The sequence below is a fragment of the Protopterus annectens genome, chromosome 1.part1 (assembly GCF_019279795.1).
Source record: "Protopterus annectens isolate FY-2018-M chromosome 1.part1, PAN1.0, whole genome shotgun sequence".
Lineage (NCBI taxonomy): Eukaryota > Metazoa > Chordata > Ceratodontiformes > Protopteridae > Protopterus > Protopterus annectens.
The window spans coordinates 995,671,686-995,693,369 of NC_056726.1; the positions used below are offsets into that span (position 1 = coordinate 995,671,686).

The following is a 21,684-nucleotide window of genomic DNA, read 5'->3' on the forward strand; positions in this document are numbered from 1 at the left end:
TTTTTTGAGTGGGGACTAATTTGGATTTCTTTTCATTTATAGTGTACCCCTAGGCAGTCAGTCGGTCCTCTACAAAGGTCAGGTGCTGTAACAGCTTTTCCTGACTGCCTGAATCAGGCAGTCGTCCAAGTAGGGGTAAATTTGAATACTTCTTTGTCTGCAAAAAGCAATGGCCAGGGCCAGGCATTTTGTGAAAACTCTGGGAGCAGTGGTTAAGCCAAAGGGAAGCGCAGAGAGCTGAAAGTGCATAGATCCTGCCCTGAAACGTAGACATTTCCTGCAAGAATCCCTGACTGGAATGTGCAGATAGGCCTCTCTTAAGTCTAGGGTGGCTAGGTTAGCACATGAAGAAGCTGCTGGAGGGTGAGCATTCTGAATTTTGGTTATCACCAGGAAGGTGTTTGAATTGATAGATCTAGGACTGGGCGTCAGGTGCCCTCTTTTCTAGGTACCAGAACAAGTCTGGAATAGAAACTGTGGCCCATCTGGTCTGCAGGAACAGGCTGTACTGCCCTCATGAGAGCAGGGAATGAACTTGGTTTTGGGCCTCTGTCCACTGGTTTAGAGGAAGATCTGGGAACCCTTTTGGGGTTAGCAGTGTGTGGAAATAAAATATGTACCTCTGGGACACTATGTTGAGGACCCATCGGTTGTTGGTGATGGAGGCACAGTTTTTTGCATGGGAGGCAAGATTTCCTCCTAGGGAAAACAAGCAGGTGGGCAGAGGTAAAGGTTGGAGTTAAAAAGTAATTTGAGTTCTTTCCATAAGGGGGTGGGCTTAGCACTCCCTGTTTTTGAAGTGGAGGTACTCCATTGCTTAGGTATCTGCATTCCCTGGGACTGCTGCTTTGGGGGGGGGGGGCTACTTTCCCTAGGTTTAGTCTGAGCCGGCCTTGAAAGGGCTGGAAAGGACCAGTGTTTGGAGGGGCAATGCCTACTGAATCTCAGAGGCTGGACTTGCAAAAAGTCTGTTTGCATAGAATTAGCTTTTTCTTCTATCTTTTTTAAACCTCTTCTGCCTTGGTGCCAAACAAACTATCTTTGGTCAATGGTGTGTCCAATAATTTTGACTTGACATGGTCTGGCAAGATCTGTTCCTTAAGCCAAGCATGTCTTCTAAGTACATAACCTATGACTGCTGCCCTTCAGGATGCTTTTAAGGCGTCAAAGCCACACTGCAAGGTGTGCTTAGTAACTTGGTTTGCAGAATGCATAAGCAACTGTAATTATTTTCTGCACAAGCTGGAAAGGTAGATATTTTTTGTTTAAGGAGTTCCATAGTATGTTGCTGGTATTTCAACATGTGGAACTGAATATTTAGTGCTCTAATGGCTAGAGTTGCAGAGGTGTAAACTTTTTTACCCTATCTGCCTAAAGTTTGGGAATCCCTGTCTGAAGGGGTGGGATTCCTAGCTATGGTTGCTTTTATTCCTTTAGGTCCTTGGGAGATGACCTCTGGGTCAGCAGTAGGATTTTTGAAAAGAAATTTGAGAGAGTCAGGGACTCTAATACCTGTCAGGTTTCCTAGTCAGGAGTTAAACTGGATTCCATGAAAACATCATCCACAACATCCAGGACAGGAGGAATAGCCAAGAGTCTGTGCTGTAGTAAATCTAAACATTCCCGGAGTCTCTTTTTGGACTGAGGATAATCCTGACATTTCCAATGGAAATGCTCTCTCAAAGTATACAAGGTTTCACCAAATGAAAAACCCTCTGGAGGAGAGGCAGAAGGAATGGATTCCTCTGCATCTGAATCCTCATAAGCAGACAAGGCCATGTCTTCTTATTCAGAAACCTTAGAGTCATCGGATTCCTGGTCAGATAAAGCTGCTGGGGACAAGTCTCTTTCTTTTAGAAAGGGTAGGCTGGCTTCCCCTAGTAAGCATGATAAGTTTTTCCGCCATTTTAAGCATTTGAGATTGAGGCATGGAAGCAGGTGCTTGAGCTTGGGTCGTTGGCTTTTTAGGCGTAGTTTGTACCCTGGGCCTTACAAACGCGGCAGTTTTAAAAAGAACTGAAGACGAGAAAGAAATCGTCTGTTTCGAATATCGTTAGTGCGAAGAACTTCCTCGGAAGCCGGTGCCTGTTCAGCGGCATCGGACACATCCAAGGTAGAGACATCCGCAGGATCCTTAATTAAAGAAGAGACTCACAGCATACTGGACTTAGAACGGGTTTCGGCAGCGGCCTGCGAATCTATAGAAGCAGGCATCAGGGGCTGCAAAAGCACCTCATCGAGTACCAGAGAACTGGTGACTAGCTTAACGGAAGCGTCCTTGGCGGTTTTGGACTTGGGCGGTCTTGTCTCTGTCTTTATCCTTACGTTTTTTTTTTTTTGGAAGATCAGTAGTCTAACGGCTTACAGAAGCCATTTCGGAATATGGAGATCGAGAGCAAAAGTATTTAGCTATAATAAGGGCCCGATGATGTATAGTTCTGGTGAGGGACGTCGTGGTCTGGGCCTAAACAGGTGACGCAGTAAGAATGGAAATCTTGGTGTGGTATTTGCTTTCCACAAGCGAGACAACTGTTAACTTTTTCTGACATTGGTTAGAGCAAGAAAAAAGGATCCCCAATGGGGGGGTACTTCGCTTTAGAATACTTCAACTTCAATTTCGGAAACAAAAACTCAGGTAGCGGCCAACCAGCACTCGTGTGAACTGCTTCTGCTTTGGCCTCCTCGGCAAGAAAGACTGATGTAATGGCGTCGGCTGCCTGTTTTTATACCACTGACAACCTGACGTCAGTCCTGGAGCGACAGCAACCGACGCAAAAATACTAAGCCTCTGGTATTCGGGCCAACTGAGGTCTACCCCTGGCAGGATAACCCAAGTGTGATGACTGCAACAGTGAAACACGAAGAACATCTGAAAATGCAAGGAAACTACTTTGATTTTGAGGAATTTTCTGGAAGACTGTTTTATTGGAATATGCAGATAGGCATCTTTGATGTCCAGGATCACCACGGAGGTCAGGGAAGGATGGGGGGAAAAGAATGGGTAGAGTTATCCTGAAGGAAGGAACCTTCAGGAATGGGTTGAGGCGGGAAAGGTCTAGGATGGGTCTCCATGGTCCCTCCTTTCTGGGCAACGGAAAGATTCTGGAGTAGAAACCTCTCTCTCAAGCAGAGGGGGGCTTGAGTTCTATGGTGCCTTGGAGCAGCAGGTTGTTTAGGACCTCGGGAAGGAGGAACTATTGAGAGGGTGGAGGTAGCGGAATAGGAAGTTTTGGGGGGAGGGATACCCAGGACAGGAAGTAACCCTCCTTCAGGATAGACAAGACTAATTTGTCAGATGTCATTAGGGTCCATGCAGGGAGGCAGTGAGAGAGGCGGGAGGATAAAGGTATGGTGGAAGGAGGGGAAGGTAGAAAGGAGGCAGGCAGTCAGATGCTGCCTGCCATTGCTGGAAAGGGAGGTCTCTGGGGGAAAGCTTAAGGTGTCCTAGGCTGAGTAGTCTGCCTCCTGTGTGGTCTTCTAGATCTGGATGGGGGAGAGGGCCTAGAAGTCTTCCTGATAAACTGTGTCTTGGCTGGGTAGTTTCTTTGAAATTTTGGGATTAGAGAGACCAGTAGATGCTGTAGATCGTGGAGCACTTTCCCTTTTTGCTGAAGTGACTTAAAGATATCAGCTACCTTGGAGCCAAAAAGGGCAGTGTGATCCAAAAGAGCACCCAACAGTTTGGCCTTAAAGTCATTTGGTAAAGGCTGGAGACACAGCCAGGAGTATCTCCTCAATACAGAGGGAGATGCAGCTGACCTGGCAGAGGCCTCTGCTGCATCATATGCACACCTTAGGGAATACTTACTGACTTGGGAAATGAGCCCAAGCAAGGAAGACAGGGATGCCTTTGTGGAGCAGTCAGTGATCTCATTAAGTTCCTTAGAAGCTTTGTCCAGTAATGCCAAGGAGTACTTGGCCATGTGTGGCTGGTAATTTGCAGCCCTAAAGGATAGAGTAGCTGAAGTGTATATCTTCTTCCCCCACCTCCCCATGGCCTTGCTGTCTTTATCTACAGACAGGACAGTGGTAGTGGGAAGATGTTTGGTAGCCCCTGTCAGTGGCAACAGAAATGGTTGCTGGGTCAGCTGGAGGGCATTTAAAAATAAATTTGTCTGCATCAGGTACTCTATACAATCAGTCTGCCCTTCTTGGGGCAGGTGGCTGGGAGTCGGGGTTTAAACATGTTGCTGCAAAACCATCCAGGAAGGCAGGCTGGACAGGAGGAATAGGGACGGGTTAGGAGATTCTATCAGGATCAAGTCATAAAATTTTTCATTTGCTCAGTAGAAGCCTCTCCCTTGAGTAGAGGGGAGTTTGAGTTCTATGGTTCCTCTGGCAAGCTAACGCCGGCTACAGGCTGGGAGTCACCACAGGGAGGTGCTGTAGAAGTGGACAGCCATGTGGGCTTGGCCGTCTTCCTAGGTGGTTTGGATGGGGTGTCGGTAGAGCGTTCTGCCTAAGACGCTGGTTTTCGAGATACAGTTCGAGGGCGTGAAGTTGGCGACGAAGGGTCTTAGGGACGAATGACTTATGAATGGCGCAGTTTTTATAATCGTGATCTGCACCCAAAAGTACAGTTTTGTACCTAACATAAATGTAGATGTTCGAGTGTTCACCCTGCTGCAATCACCACACTTGGGTTATCCTGCCGTCAGGCAGCCACGCAGTTGGCCTGAATTACAAAGTCTTGGTCTGGCGTCGGTTGCTGTCGCTTCTTCCCTGACATCAGAGTGCCAAGGGTATATAAGAAGCATCCGTCACCATTAATTCAGTTTTTCTTTCCCGAGATGTCAGGTGCCCCCAATAGGTAGGCAAAATAGATATATATATATATATATATATATATATATATATATACACACACATATATATATATATATATATATATATATATATATATATAAATATATATATATAAAACAATACCTTTAGGCACAAGCAAATACACCAAAGAGGTAGTATAGAGTGGTATAGCTAAGTTCAGAGGGGATGGAGGGAGGGTAACCTGGACTGCAGCAGGGTGAACACTAGAACATCTACATTTATGGTAGGTACAAAACTGTGCTATGTTCATCGTGTTACCCTGCTGCAGTCATCACACTTGGGTTGAATCCCAAAGCTAAGGATGAGAGGTGGAGTTAAACAGGGTTAGAAGAAGCTAGTAGGCCCTGCAAAACTGCAGTGGCAAAACCAGCTCTAGTCTTAGAATATAGAGGTAAGTGATAGTGTTTGGTGAAGGTGTGCACTGAACTCCAAGTCGCAGCTTCCAGAATATCCTTGGTTGGCACTCCCCTGAGAAAGGCTGCTGATGTAGCTGTAGCCCTGGTGGAGTGGGACCTAATGTTAGCAGGTACCGGTTTCCCATGATGCGTGTAGCAGAAATGTATGCAATGCCCTATCCATTTAGAAATGGTCTGTTTTGAGATAGCTCTTCCTTGTGATCCTGTAGCACAGGCTACAAAGAGCTGGTCAGTTTTTCTGAAAGCCTTAGTTTTATCCAAATAGTAACGTAATTGCCTGTGAATGTCCAAAGAGTGCAGGAGTCTTTCTCCTTTGTTCTGGGGATTTGGGAAAAAGGTGGGCAAATGAATGGTCTGGTTTAGGGCCACACTGGATACCACCTTTGGCATAAAGGAAGGGTTCGTTCGTAGAGAGACTCTGTCTTGATGAAAAATGAGGAAGGGCTCCACTGCCATTAGTGCATGTAGCTCTGAGACTCTTCTAGCTGAGGTTATTGCTAGTAGCAGGGCAGTTTTCCATGAAAAGAAATTTTAAATCAGCTGAAAAAGCTGGTTCAAAGGGCGGCAGTGTAAGCTTTTCCAGAACAAAGTTGAGATCCCAAGTAGGTGTTGGTGCTCTCCTTGGCGGTCTTATGTTCTTAGCCCCTCTGAGGTACTGTCTTAGGAGTGGATGTGAGAATAAAGGAGGATCCGTGTTGTAATGAGCTGAAATTGCTGAGGCGTGGATCTTAACAGATGAAAAGGAAAGTCCTTTGTGCAACATCTCAGTTAAATATTGTAGAATCTGAGGAATGTTTGGATCAAGGGGATTTTGGCCTTTAGCCTGGTTTCAAGCGCAAAATCTTTTCCATTTGTCTGAATAGGTTTTCCTGGAGCTGGGCCTCCTGGCCTCCAGAATGACATCCATAACAGCTTTGGATAGAGGTGTTGGCTGGTTGTTTAGGTAATTTGCCATGCAGCCAGGTTTAAAGTCTTGAGCTGGCTGTGTAGTATCCGATTGTCTCGCTGGGTGAGCAGGTGAGGAATTTGTGGTAAAATCCATGGTGGGCCGTGGGCCATGTTCCATAGACTTGGATACCAATGCTGGCGTGGCCAGTCTGGTGCAACAAGTATCATTTGTGGCCTCTCTAATTTGACTTTCAGCAGTACCTTTGCTAGGCGAGGCAGTGGAGGAAAGGCATACACTGTTAATGTTTTCCAACTGAATGAGAGGGCGCCCACTTTCCAAGCTTGTGGATGGAATGTCCTTGAGCAAAACTTTTGAAGTTGGTAGTTGTGGGGGCTTGCAAACAGATCTATGTCTGGGCGTCCCCATTTTTGAGCCATTGCAAATACTTGTGGATCTAGTTTCCACTCGTGTGGCTCCATGATGTTTCTGCTTAGGTCGTCTGCCAATGTGTTTTGCTTTCCTGGCAGGAATTGAACCTGGTAAGACAGTGCTGTGTTCCACAAGGTCATTGCTTGCCTGCATAGAGGGTAGGAATGTGTGCCCCCTTGCTTGTTTATGTACCACATTACTGTGGTGTTGTCCGTCTTTATTATTAGTTGTCCTGGGTGTAAGAGGTCCTTGAAAGCTGTTAGGCCATTCTGTACTGCTAGCATTCCTTTTTGATTGATATGCAGATGCCTCTGATCTGTACTCCATTTGCCCTGAATGCACTGTCCTGCCATGTGTGCTCCCCAGGCATAGTCCGATGCATCTGTTGTCAGTTTGCCTGGCTGTGGGTAAGGTGAAAGGCTGACCCTTGTTGAGGTGACATGCCTGTGCCCACCATAGAAACTCCTGTTGAAGGCAGGGAATGAGTGGTATCATTGTTTCCAAGCTGTGGCTGTGCTGAGTCCGTACACTTTTCAGGTACCATTGTAATTTCCTCATATGCAGTTTTGCAAATGGTATTAGTAGTATGCAAGATGCCATGAATCCCAAGGCCTGCAGAATTTTTCTTGCAGGGAGTTGGGTCTTTGTTGCCATTATTATGAAATATTGAGTCAGCTGTTGTTGCTTGGCTGGCGTGAGATAAGCCATCTGGGCCGTTGTATTCAAGCTGGCACCCAGGAGTATTATGTTTTGTGAGGGCACTAGTTTTGATTTCTTTTCATTTACTGTGTACCCTAGGCAATTTAGAACGTGTTCGACAAATGCCAGATGCTTTAAAAGAATGTCCTTGCTTTCTGCTTGAATAAGGCAGTCGTCCAGGTATGGGTAAATTTGAATTCCTCTTTGTCTGCAGTATACAATTACTGGTGCCAGGCATTTTGTGAAGGCCCTGGGCACAGTAGATGAGCCAAAGGGCAGTGCAGAGAATTGATAATGCGTTGAACCTGCAATGAAGCGGAGGTATCTTCTGCAATTTTGTCTGATAGGGACATGCAGGAATGCCTCCTTGAGGTCCAACGTTACTAGCCAAGCATTCTTGCCCAGCATGGGAAGAAGCTGCTGTAGTGTTAGCATCTTGAATTTTGGTGTTCAGAATTGAAAGATCCAGAATGGTTCTCCATGCTTTGTCCTTTCTTGGGACTAGAAAGAGTCTTGAGTAAAATCCTTGTCCTTGCTCCTGTGTAGGTACCTGTTGAGTGGCTCTCATGTCCATGAGAGCGGTAATTTGTTTTTGTGCCTCTGCCCATTGATTTGGTGGCAGGTTTGGCATTCCTTTTATCCTTGGTAAGGTATGAAAGTGGAATCTGTATCCTCGAGAGACAATGTTTAGGACCCATTTGTCTTTTGTGATGATGTGCCAGTTGTCTGCAAAAAAATGCTAATTTTCCTCCCAAGGGAGCTGCCAGGAGAGATTTGCTTGGTAGTTTGAGCATTGAGTCATTGTGTTTGTCTTCTGCTAGCTTGAGGCCTGTCTTCTCCTCCTTTCTGGGTAGCAGTACCCCATTGGCGAGGTTTGTAAGGGCCTTGTGAATGACCTCTGCACCCCTTGGGCGTCTGTATTTGCCCCTCTGTGACCTGTCAGAAGCTGGAAAGGACCAGTTTTTTGTTGGCCAATTTCTGCTGAAACGAGGGGGTTGTACCTGCAAAAAATCCTTGACTCGTCTGCATAGACTTTGCCTTATCCTCCATTTTCTTTAAAACCTCTTCTGCTTTGACACCAAATAAAACATCCGGCTGTAAAGGTGCATCCAATAATTTTGCTTTAACATGATCAGGAAGGGTTTGTTCTTTTAACCAAGCATGTCTACGTATGACAGAGCCAGTAACAGCTGCTCTACAGGAAGCTTCCAACGAATCAAATCCGCACTGCAAAGTATGTTTGCCCACCTGTTCGGCTGCATGCAACAGATCCTACATTTCCTTGAATTCAGATTGTTCAGTATGTGTGCTGATTTTTTGTTTTAATTGAGACATTAGGAATTGCTGATATTTCAGCATGTGAAACTGACAACTTAATGCTCTCATAGTCAGAGTTGCTGAGGTGTATATTTTCTTTCCCCATCTATCTAGGGCTCTGGAGTCCCTTTCAGAGGGCACAGGATTTTAGCCATAGAAGCTTTAGCTCCCTTAGGACCCTTGGAAATTGTTTCTGGGTCAGCCACAGGGCTTTTATAAAGGAATTTGTGACAGTCAGCTACTCTGTACTATCTGTCTGGTTTGGCTGGAGCAGGAGATAAAGAGTCTGGATTTAAACTAGACTCCAAGTAAACATCATCCACAATATCTACAACTGGAGGGATAGCAAGAGGTCTGTGCTGGGGTAGTAAAAGGAACTCTCGGAGCCTTTTCTTAGAATCAGAGTAGTCCTGGCCTTCCCAGTGGAAATGTTCCCTCGTGGTATATAAAGTTTCCCCAAAGGAGTAGTCTTCAGGGGGAGATGCTGTGGGAAATACAGTCTTCAGCATCAGAGTCTTCATAAGGTGGAAAAGTGTATTCCTGTTCCTCAGAAGAATCTGAGGAAATTGAAACCTGGTCAGAGGAAGCGTAATCCTCCTCTTGTCTTGGTCTTTTATCAGAAGGGGAATGGGAACCCCTGATTAGGGTAATCAAATCTTCAGCCATCTTAAGCAATCTGTTTCTTAGGCATGGGGCATTGAACTGTAGACTGATGTACAGTCTTCTTAGGTTTTAAAGGAGTTTTAAGCTTAGCATAAGATTTAATGGTGAGTGTAGTCAGTAAGAAGACACCTTCTGCAACCGAAGGTATTTCCACTGCACTGAGGTCTACTTCTGCTCCGGTGTCGGAAGATGGCTGCGTCGGCCTAGTAGACTCTGCTTGAGAATCCGCAGCTGTCTGGGGTTCCAGTTCTGCGGTCAGGGGCTGCGTAGGCGCCTCAATGAAAACCGGAGAACCGGCGACAGGCCCAGCAGAGGCCTCGGAGTCTGGCTTGTTCCTAGGCTGCCTGTCCTTATCCTTGCGTTTTTTATGTATGCCAGTCGTCGGCTGCTCCGACGGCATGATATAATTAAATTTCCTACCAAAGTAATGTCGTGCAAAGTCAAAACGGCGTTTGATAGTTCGTTTATTAAACCTAGCACAAAACCGACAACCTGTGACGTCGTGGTCTGGGCCTAGGCAAGGAATACAATAGGAATGGAAGTCCTTATGAGGTATTTGCTTCCCACAAGAAATGCAATTGTTAACTTTTTCTGACATCGGACTGAGGCAAGAAAATGTTCCCCAATGGGGTACTTAGCTTTATTGAAGACTTCGGACTGAAATTCGAATTGAAAATCTCAGGTGTCGGCCGACCGGCATTTGCGAACTGCTTCTGCTTCGGGCACCGTGCGGCAAGAAAGACTGAAGAAAATGGCGTCAGATGCCTCATATACCCCTGGCGCTCTGACGTCAGGAAAGAAGTGACAGCAACCGACGTTGGACCAAGACTTTGGAATTCAGGCCGACTGCGGGACCGCCTGACGGCAGGATAACCCAAGTGTGATGACTGCTTCAGGGTAACACGATGAACATCAACAGAGACACAGATCGTGGGTGTCTGTGGGGAATCTGGCGACCACAGTTGCACTTGCTCTTACCAGACATTAACTGACTATACCAATTACAAAAGACTGAAGAAAATCCCCAACTGGGTACTTATCTTAATGCGAAAACTGATCCGACGTCCACGAATAGCAGGAACAACTGGCGTATGGCTGGCAGATGAAAACTTCTTGGGACTGGTGTGTTTTGGATATTACTTTTATGGCCCACGTACTAGCCTACACGTCAGACGTCCGACGCACCAACAGGGACTGAAAAAGCTTTGGAAACCTGGCCGAACAAGCTGATGGGAAGAAGGGTAAACCCACTAGTGAATACTGCAACACTGGAATAGAAGGACATCATGCAATACAGAAACACTCTGTTAAAGCAAGAGCTGAAAAACAGAGACATGAATAAACTACAGCCAAACATTTATTTTTTACATCTCCATGCAAAAAATGGTCCGATGTATGGATGCCTTCTTGAATACTTGCACTTTTCCTTTGCGCTAAATCAATTCAGTGTGTCTTGGATTTTGCTCTTGATCAGCAATGCACTTGTTGTCTGAAGCATAAACAATGCATACAAAGTACATACAACTAGCATGAGAAGCAGTATAAATCTAAAGTATAAAGATTTTTGAGTTTCATTTGCACTTTTGGTATATATGTATGCTCATACTGCATACTTGTTAACACAATTTCATGCTTATAATGTCGGTCATGATTTACATCTGAAATAATTTTTTTTAATCAATATATGATGTAATCACACTGCTGTATTAAAGACGGACTTACCGTCAGCCACTGTCCAACATCCTCTTTTTCCTTCTGTGCAGGATCCACTTTTTGTGCCAACCCTAAGCCTTCTTTTGAATAAGCCTTTGTTTTAGTTTCTCGTTCCACAATCTTGAACCTTTCCATTTGCTGAAAATCACAATATGAAAAAATAAGAACTTCAACATGAATGAAAACAGTATTTGTTTTAACTAATGTGGTGACTCTGTAATGTTCCAGTTCTATACAATAAACAACATTTATGTCACTCTCAGGGCCCAGATTCTGCAAGGTTCCACTACTTCAGCACCAGTTCTACAAAGGTCTATTTGAACAAATACATATAAATGTTAAATGATGACCAGGTAATGAACTTTTCTACCGCAAGGGTTTGACTAAGGCAAGATGTGTTACATTGCAAACACTATAATCAATTTCTACTCGCTTGGGTAACAGCACAACATCTATTTCAATATAACATATGGCACACTGAGCTCAATAAGACTTTAAAAACAGAGCTATATGCATTTGCATACTGCAAAACATATGCAATCACTGCAGAATGATGAATAGTGAGCATCAAAGTGTATGGAAAAAGGAATTTATTTTTTATTTTTATTTATTTAAATTTGTTAAATGGGTTGTTGGGCTGGTTAATTTGGCCCTTTCTAGCCAAGACACAGGATCTTTAAGAGTTAGCAGCAGAACCTTAAGTACAGTACATAACAATGCATGTTGACTCTAAATTCAAATTTACAAAAATATTAGCGGACCGGAGTTTTGCTGTGGCGACCCCTAACCGGGAAAAGCTAAAAGACACAAACATGATAGAGTAATCATACATAAAGCTGACAATGTGGATGAACAAAATAAGTAAATAACAGCTGTAGAAGGGAATATAGTGTGAAAGAATAAATGGATAAAATGAAGTTATGTACTCACCATAACGCTCCATCTGAGTAGTTCTACTTCATTTGTCTTCAACCTGTGGGATACCATAGCCATGCCGGATCCGAGCCAGCAATTTCACTAGCATCTGCTCCGAGCTCAAAGCTCCTCCCCATAGCCATAATACACCTCCATTAGCTTGCAACGCCCAGACCGAGTTTGCTGATCCTTATACTGATAACCCGACCTGAAAAAATACTTTATGACCTATAACTGCAGCCTGCAGGCTGTTCACATGACAAGGTCCAGGGGAAGAAAGGAGGGACGGTTGAAGACAAATGAAGTAGAACTACTCCGATGGAACGTTATGGTGAGTACATAACTTTTTTATCTGAAATACTTTACTTCACTTGGACTTCAACTTGTGGGAGAGTGTCCCCAGCTACTAAACTCCTGGGTGGATATTCCGGAGCACCACGGAAGCAAAGGATGCTCTCCTTCTAGAAGTCAAATCCAATTTGTAGTGAGAAATAAAAGTATGAGATGAGGACCAAGTTGCTGCAGAACAAATATCATCCAATGAGATTCCAGACCAAAAAGCCGCAGAAGTAGCCATGGACCTAGTGGAATGAGCTTTCACCTGACCCAGAGGAGACATGGCCCTGTCCTGATAGAGCTGAAGGATGCATGAGGAAATCCACCTAGCAATAGTGACCTTGGAGATGGGCTTTCCCAAAAAGGGCTTATAGAAGGACACAAATACTTGTTCGGATCTACGGAAGTTTTTGGTGCTGTGTAAATAAAATCGTAAAATCGTAACTGTCTAAGAACATCTAACAAGTGGAGTTTGTCTTCCATTTTGTTAGCAAAATTAGGAAAGAAAACTGGTAAATTGATGCTTTGACTGACACTAACTGGTGATGCCACCTTGGGAAAAAAGGATGGACTGGTCTGAAGGGAAACCCTATCTTTGTGGAAAATCATATAAGGAACTTTGACGGACAAGGCTTGCAGTTCTGAAACCCTTTTACGCAGAGGTGATAGCCACCAGAAATGCGGTTTTCCAAGACAAGAATTTCAGAGCTGTGGTTGCAGCGAGTTCCAAAGGTGCACCGACCAGAATTTGAAGAATCCTAGTAAGGTCCCGTGGGGGAACACGGTCCTTGACAGGTGTGTGTGGGGGGGGCATAAGAGAAAAGTATCTTTAATAAAGGCTTTACATAGTCTGGAGGAGGCTAGTGAGACAGAATTCTCATCCACAAGAAAATGAGAAATGGCAGCCAATTAACCCTTGACAGTAGAAGAACTAGCTCCCTGTTGAAAAATATCACCTAGGAAATCAAGAATGGCAGAAATAGGAGCAGTGAAGGGGTCTAAACTCTTCTGACTGGCCCAAAAGGAAAAATGTTTCCCATTTACTGCGATAAACCTTCCTGGCTGAAGACTTATGAGCAGCCACCAGAATAGACCTAACTGAAGAGGATAATCCAGGAGTCCTAGCGATCATGGGAACTAAGCAGCCAAGCTGTGAGCTTCAAACTGTCAAGGTTCGGATAAGGAACCCCCGATGGATGTGAAATCAGATCATGAATGAGATCCAAGATTCAGGGCAGAGCCAGAAGGTGAGACCAAACAAAGGGAAAAGTACAGTTGTGTACACTTACCATAAATAAAGATGTTCGAGTGTATTCACTGTTGCGGTCATCACATTTGGGTTAGCTGCTTTCAGTAGCCCTCAGTCGGCCTCATTAACAAAGTCTTGGGTCCTGCGTCAGTTGCTGTCCCTTCTTCCATGACATCAGGCCGTCAGGGGTATAAAACATGCAGCCGACGCCATTTTACATCAGTTTTTCTTGCCCCAGATGTCAGGTGCCCCCCCTAATGGGAAGCCATAAAATCTAAAAATATACAAGGTTGTACCTCCAGCAAAAAAGCAAATAGACCAAAAAGCTTTTGAGCATAGTAAAGGAGAGGAGAGGTATAGCCAAAAAAGGTAAGGGGGCTGGAGGGAGGGTAACCACGACTGCAACAGTGAATACACTCAAACATCTACATTTATGGTAAGTGTACACAACTGTACTACATTTTTCGTGTTTCACTGTTGCAGTCATCACATTTGGGTAGATTCTCAAAGCTAAGGATGGGAGGAGGAATTTAAATAGCATTAGGACCAGCTATAAGGCCCTGCAAGATTGCAGTGGCAAAGCCAGCTCTGGATTTAGAGAAAATTGGCAGATGGCAATGCTTGGTGAAAGTACAGAACTCCAACTAACCACTTCTAGGATGTCCCTGGTAGGGACACCTCTGAGAAAGGCTGCAGAGGTAGATGCATGCAGCCCTGGTTCAGTGGGGTTTGATCCCCTGTGGGATAGGTTTTCCATAGTGCTTGTAGCAGAAATGAATGCAATGGCCTATCCATTTGGAAATGGTTTGCTTTAAAATAGCCTTCCCCTCTGCCTCTTCAGCAAATGCCACCAGCAGTTGTTCAGATTTCCTTTGAGGTTTAGTCCTGTCCAAGTAGAATCTAAGTTGTCTGTGCACATCTAATGAGTGCAGTATCTCTTCCCCTTTGTTCTGTGGACTAGGAAAGAAGTTTGGCAAATGAATGGACTGATTAAGGGCCACGCTGGATAGCACCTTGGCCATGAAAGAGGGATTGGGCCTGAGGGACACCATGTCCACATGAAAGATGATGAAAGGCTCCACTGCCATAAGGGCCTGTAATTCAGATACCCTTCTTACTGAAGTAATTGCTAAAAGGAATAAAAGGAAAGCGGTTTTCCAAGAAAGGAATTTTAAGTCTGCAGTAGCAGCTGGCTCGAAGGGGGGGGGGGGGGGGAGTGAGTTTCTCGAAATACAAAATTGAAGTCCCAGGCTGGAGTTGGAGCTCTCCTGGGTGGTCATAAGTTTTTGGCCCCTTTGAGGAACTGCTTGAGCAGTGGATGAGAGAAGAGGGGAGGTTCTGAGTTGCAATGAGCTGAAAAGGCTGAGGCGTGAATTTGGATGGAGGAGAAGGACAGGCCCTTGGTGAAGCATCTCAGTTAAGTATTGTAAAATCTGAGGTAAATTGGGCACTGCTTTGCTCATCGTTTGAGACTGGTTCCAGGCACATAATCTTTTCCATTTGTCAGCATAAGATTTTCTAGTACTAGGCCTCCTTGCCTCTAAAATGATATCCATCACTGGTTTACTGAAGGATGGTAAATGAGAGATTAGGTAATTAGCCAGGCTGCTAGGTTCAGTGTTTGAAGCTGGGGGTGCAGAATCTGGTTCTCCTGCTGAGACAATAGGGTAGGAGTCTGAGGCAGGTGCCATGGGGCCAACAGTGACACACTGCGCAAGAGGGGATGCTAGTGTTGGAGTGGCCAGTCTGGTGCAATCAAAATCGTCCTTGGTTTGACTTGTTTGATCTTTAGTACTACTTTGAACAGCAGAGGCAAAGGAGGAAAAGCATAAACTGATAGTTTTTTCCAGCTGAAGGACAGAGCATCCACTTTCCAAGCTAGTTTGTGGGGAGTCCTTGTGCAAAATGTATCCAATTGATAGTTCTGGGGGGAGGCAAACAGGTCTATATCTGGGCTCCCCCATTTGTTTATCAACATGTTGAAAATCCTTGGTTCCAGTTTCCACTCGTGTGGGTCGATGAGGTTTCTGCTTAGTTCGTCTGCCAGTGTATTTAGTTTTCCTGGCAGAAATTGAGCTTGTAGATGGACTTGGTAGCTCAGGGCTGTCTTCCACAATGCCAGGGCTAGTCTGCAGAGGGGGGTAAGAATGGGTACCCCCCCTGCTTGTTTATGTACCACATAAAAGTGGTGTTGTCCGTCTTTACCATTAATTGTCTTGTAAGAATGTGGTCCTTGATGGCTGTCAGAGCATTCTGTACAGCTAACATTTCTTTTTGACTGAAATGCAGGTGCATTTGACTTGGGTTCCATTTGCCCTGAATGCAATTCCCTGCCAGGTGAGGCACCCCCCATGCATAGTCTGATGCATCTGTTAGGGTTTGGGCGGCAGGGGGTAGTGTGAATGGTAATCCCTTGTTTTGGTCGCAGGCCTCTGCCCACCAAAGGAATTCTAGGCGTAGGCAAGTTATGATAGGAATCATTGCTTCTAGATCCTAGGAATGTTGACACCATAGGCTTTTTAGATACCATTGAAGTTTCCTCATATGCAGTCTTGCATATGGAATTAGAAGAATGCAAGAGGCCATGAACCCCAATGCTTGTAGAATTTGCCTTGCAGACAACAGGGTTTTTGTGGCCACTTGTTTGAAGTAGGTTGTCAAATAAATTTGTTTCTCTGGCGTGAGGAAAGCCATCTGAGAAGTTGTATTCAAGCTTGCTCCCAGGAATATAATTTGTTGACAGGGTACCAGGTGTGATTTCTTTTCGTTTATGGTGTACCCCAGACAAGTTAGCACCCGCTGTCCAAATGCCAGATGATTCAAATGTATGTCCTGGCTTTCTGCCTGAATTAAACAATCATCCAGGTTTGGGTATATTTGAATATTTCTTTGCCTGCAAAATGCAATGACTGGAGCTAGGCACTTTGTGAATACCCTGGGCGAAGTAGATAAGCCAAAGGGCAGTGCAGAGAACTGATAGTGCGTGTAGCCTGCTTTGAAGCAAAGGTACCTGTAAGATTCCCTGATTGGGATGTGCAGGTATGCTTCCTTTAAATCTAGTGTTGCCAACCAGGCGTATTTGCCTAGCATAGGGAGCAACTGGTGAAGAGTCAGCATCTTGAATTATGGAATCACCAAAAAGGTGTTTAGAGTAGACAGGTCCAGGATAGGACGCCATGAATTGTCTTTTCTGGATACCAGGAAAAGTCTCGGGTAGCAACCTTGTCCCCTTTTCCTCCTCTGGTATCAACTGAATAACCCCCATACTTGAGAGAAAGTACTTGCTTTTGGGCCTCTGCCCACTGATTTGGGGGTAGATCTGGCTACCCGCTTGGTGTTGGTAATGTGTGGAAGTGAAATCTGTATCCCTGGGACACTATATTTAAAACCCATTTGTCCTGGGTAATGAGTTCACAGTTCTTTGCATGAAGAGCAATCTTTCCCCCCAAAGGGACAGTCAGTTGCGAAGTGCTTGGCAGTTTTAAAAATAAATCATTGAGACAGTTTACCATAGGGGGGAGTTTTACTACCCCCAGATTTGGAAGTGGAGGCCTCCCACTGCTTAATCATGTGCGTACCCTGGGACTGAAGCCTGGGAGCTCTGCTGGATCTGGGTTTGGACGGAGAAGGTCTGGAAGAGGCAGGAAAGGACCAATTCTTGGAAGGCCAATGCCTACTAAACCTTGGAGGTTGTACTTGTAAAAAAATCTTTAAGTCTGCATAGATTTAGCTTTTTCCTCCATCTTTTTAAGAACAACTTCTGCCTTGTTGCCAAAAAGGCAGTCCTGGTTTAAGGAAGCATCCAGTAATTTCGCTTTAACATGATCTGGCAAAGATTGCTCCTTAATCCAAGCATTTCTTTTAAGTACAGACCCAGTTACAGCAGCCCTGCAAGACGCCTCTAGTGAATCAAAACCACATTGCAAAGTATGTTTTCCAACTTGTTCAGATGAATTCAGCAAATCCTGTAAATCCTTATTTTCAGCACAATCAGAAATCAACATAATTTTCTGTTTAAGTAATCCAATAATATGCTGCTGATACTTTAACATATGAAACTGGAGTTTAAAGCCCTAATGGCCAAAGTTGCAGAATTGTATACCTTCTTACCCCATCTATCCAATGCTCTGGAATCTCTATCAGAGGGGGTAGGGTTATTGGCAGTAGTAGCTGTAATGCCCTTGGGTCCCTGTGAAATTATCTCAGGATCCGCAGTAGGATTTTTAAAAAGGATCTTATGAGAGTCAGGGACCCTGCAATATCTATCAGGTTTTCTGGGAGCAGGGGGTAAAAGAGTCAGGGGCCAAGCTAGATACCGAAAAGGCATTATCAACAATGTCTAGTACAGGAGGTATGGCTAAAGGCCTGTGCTGGGGAAGGAGTAAGAAATCCATAAGCCTCTCTTTAGAATCAGAGAAATCCTGATTTTCCGAACGAAAATGCTCCCTGAGGTTATGCAAGGTTTCACTAAAAGAAAAATCTTCCGGGGGGGGGGATGCAGAGGGAATAGAGTCCTCAGCATCAGAATTCTCATAGGCAGATAAGGGTAAATCCCGGTCATCAGAGGAAACAGAAAATTCAGAATCCTGGTCAGAAGTATCATAAGCAAACTCAGTCCTAGGTCTCTTAAAAAGGGAAGGTTGGCTTCACCTGATTAAAGTAATAAGGTCTTCAGCCATTCTTATTTGTTTTTTAGGCATAGAGGCCTGGCCATGCGGTCTAGGCATCAGATTTCTAGGCATGGTTCGAGTTTTAGGCCTTGAAGAAGAAGATGGTGTCAGTTTAATACGCAAGTCAGTAGGCCTGAATACACCCTCAGAAGCCAGTGCCTGCACAGCGGCTCCGGAACCCATCCAAGGTAGATACATCCACAGATTCCACAGTTGAAGCATCTCGCTGCATACCGGACACCGAATGGGTCTGCAAATCTGAAGTAGCAGGTATCAGGGGCTGCGAAAGCACCTCAGTGAATACCGGCGAACTGGTGACTGGCTTAGGAGAAGCGTCGTCGGCAGGTCTCTGTCTCTAGCTATGCGTTTTTTTCGGAATGTCTGTAGTCGGATGGCTTACCAAAGACACATCAGGATAACTGAACCGAGCACCAAAATATTTAGAAGCGTAAATATACAGACGACGGATAGTTCGTGGTTTAAAAAAGGCACAAAACTGACAGCGAGGTCTGTTGAGGTCAGGGCCTAGGCAAGGAATACAGTACGAATGAAAATCTTTATGAGGTATTTGCTTTCCACAAGTAAAGCAATTATTTACTTTTACAGACATTGGTTTAGAGCAAGAAAAAGTTTCCCCAAAGGGGTACTTAGCTTTTAGTTGAAGACTTCAGTTCTGAAACTCGAAAACAAAAATTTCAGGAGTCGGCCAACCGGCACTTGCGAACTGCTTCTGCTTCGGGCACCGCACAGCAAGAAAGACTGATTTAATGGCGTCAGCTTCAAGTTTTATACCCCTGATGACCTGACGTCACAGAAGAAGGGATAGCAGCCGACGCAGGACCCAAGACTTTGTTAATCAGGCCGAATGAGGGCTACTGCAAGCAAATAACTCAAATGTGATGACTGCAACAGTGAAACACAAAGAAAGTACATTTGTGTACACTTACCATAAATGTAGATGTTCGAGTGTATTCACTGTTGCAGTCATTATATTAGGGTAATCTGCTGGCAGGTTGCTCTCAGTCGGCCTGATTAACAAAGTCTTGCGTCCTGTGTCGGTTGCTGCCCCTTCTTCCATGACGTCAGGTAGTCAGGGGTATAAAACATGCAACCGCCGCTATTACATCAGTTTTTCTTGTCACAATGTCAGGTGCTCCCCAAAAAATATATATGTACATATGTATATGTATGTATGTGTGTGTGTGTGTATATATATATATATATATATATATATATATATATATATATATATATATATATATATACACACATACATAGACACACACACACACACACATATATATATATATATATATATATATGTACACAATTTAAAACACAAAACATATACCTCCAAACAAAAGCAAATACACCAAAAAATGCTTTTAATCATAGTAAAAGAAAGGAGAGGTATAGTAAGAGAAAAACAGGGGGCTGGATGGAGGGTAACCAGGACTGCAACAGTGAATACACTCTAACATCTACATTTATGGTAAGTGTACACAACTCTACTATGTTCTTCGTGTTTCACTGTTGCAGTCATTACATTTGGGTAGAATCCCAAAGATATGGTTGGGAGGATGGATTTATACAGCAATAGGAGCAGCTATAAGGCCCTGCAGGACAGCACTGGCAAAGCCAACTCTGGATTTAGAGAAGAGAGGTTAATGTTTGGTGAACGTATGAACTGAGCTCCAGGTAGCAGCTTCTAGAATGTCTCTGGTAGGAACCCCTCTGAGAAAGGCTGCAGAAGTAGAAACAGCCCTGGTAGAATGAGATCTGATCCCCTTGGGGATAGGTTTACCATGGTGCATACAGCAGAAACGAAAACTTTTAGTTATGTACTCACCATAACTTTAGATGTTTGGGATCCATCTCGCCTACATTCTGTACTGATGGGCTCGGAGCCGATACTCGGCTCCGACTCAGCACGCTATGCTATAGAGGAAGCCTCTTATTGGCTGAGCTATTCTCTATCCCAGGATGCACCACTACTAATCCCCCAGATCTTGTTTGTCCGCATTCATGCACACACACATAACTTTTTTATATAACATTGCCAGATGTTTCAAGATGAAACAATAGAATTCGGACCGTCCGATCTCTTCTGATCTCCAAGGCAGGGGGAAGGAGGGTGGATTATTGGGAATGTAGGCGAGATGGATCCCAAACATCTAAAGTTATGGTGAGTACATAACTAAAAGATGTTATGTGATCCTATCTCGCCTACATTCTGTACTGATGGGACAGCGTCCCTAGCACCTAAATCCTGGGTGGCTCACTGGAAAACACTCCTGAGCACTGTGGAACCAAATGAAGCTCGCCCGAGATGCCACATCCAATTTGTAGTGGGAAATGAAAGTGCGGGGAAGACCACGTGAGCAGCACAAATGTCACTAATGGCAAGCTTAGAATGGAATGCTATTGAAGTAGCCATAGCTCTTGTAGAGTGAGCTTTGACAGAGGTCATAAGCTCTTTATTAGAAGAGGAATAAGCTTGACTAATACAGTCCCTGATCCATTTGGCAATAGTGACCTTTGTGACGGCTTTGCCCAATTTATTATCCGAAAAGGACACAAACAATTGATCTGTTTTCCTTGTTTGTTTGGTCCTGTCTAAATAAAAACGCAATTGCCTGTGGACATCCAATGTGTGGAATATGTATTCCGCTTTGTTTGAGTACTTTGGAAAGAAAACTGGAAGTTCTAATGACTGTTGCAGGCAAAAACTGGAACAAACTTTAGGGACAAAGGATGGATTAGGCCTGAGGGATACTCTATCTTTGTGAAAAAACAGGTACGGTGGTTTTACAGATAGAGCTTGAAGCTCTGAAACCCTTCTGGCAGAAATAATCACGACCAGAAAGGCAGTTTTCCAAGATAGAAATTTCAAATCACATGTTGCTGCCGGTTCGAAGGGGGAGGAGGTTAAGGCACGTAATACCACATCGAGATCCCACGGAGGAGCAGGATGAGAAATCGGAGGTCGTAAAAGTGCAGCACCTTTCATGAAGGTTTTACACAATCTGTTGCTCATTAAAGGTGGCTTTATAGATTCATGAAAATTGGAAATAGCTGCCAATTGGACCTTGATGGTAGAGACTGAAGAACCTTGATTGAATAGGGAAGTTAGAAATTTCAGGACTTCCGATACAGGAATAGTGATGGGATCCAGACCCCGGAGTTGAGCCCAAATAGCAAATCTCTTCCATTTGCTAGTATACAATTTCTTACTGGCAGACTTGTGGGCCGAAGATAAGATATGTATGACTTCCGGGTCTAAGGTATGATTCCTGACTATAGTCGGAAGAGGAGGAGCCAAGCTGTTAACTTCAAAGTGTGAAGGGACTGGTGGAGTTGTCCCGACTGATGAATTAATAGGTCTGGGATCTGATCCAGGAACCATGGACCGTCCAGTGCATATTTCCGAAGATAGGGGAACCATACCTGACGAGGCTAGTAAGGGGCAACTAAGATCATTTTGCTCCCAAAGTGAGACACCTTTTGGATCACTCTGGGAAGGAGGGGAACTGGGGGGAAGGCGTATAGCAAGCCGGTGGG

General features: G+C 44.5%; 1 protein-coding gene across 8 annotated transcripts in view; it reads right to left on the minus strand.

The window, feature by feature from the left end:
- CNOT3 (CCR4-NOT transcription complex subunit 3) overlaps positions 1 to 21,684 on the minus strand; it is a 2,226,181-nt gene that overhangs the window by 1,088,916 nt on the left and 1,115,581 nt on the right. For all 8 annotated transcript variants that reach the window (XM_044079494.1, XM_044079487.1, XM_044079515.1 and 5 more), the window contains one exon: positions 10,963 to 11,091. In XM_044079494.1, the coding sequence (XP_043935429.1) occupies positions 10,963 to 11,091 (129 nt within the window). The remainder of the gene's footprint in view (positions 1 to 10,962; positions 11,092 to 21,684) is intronic.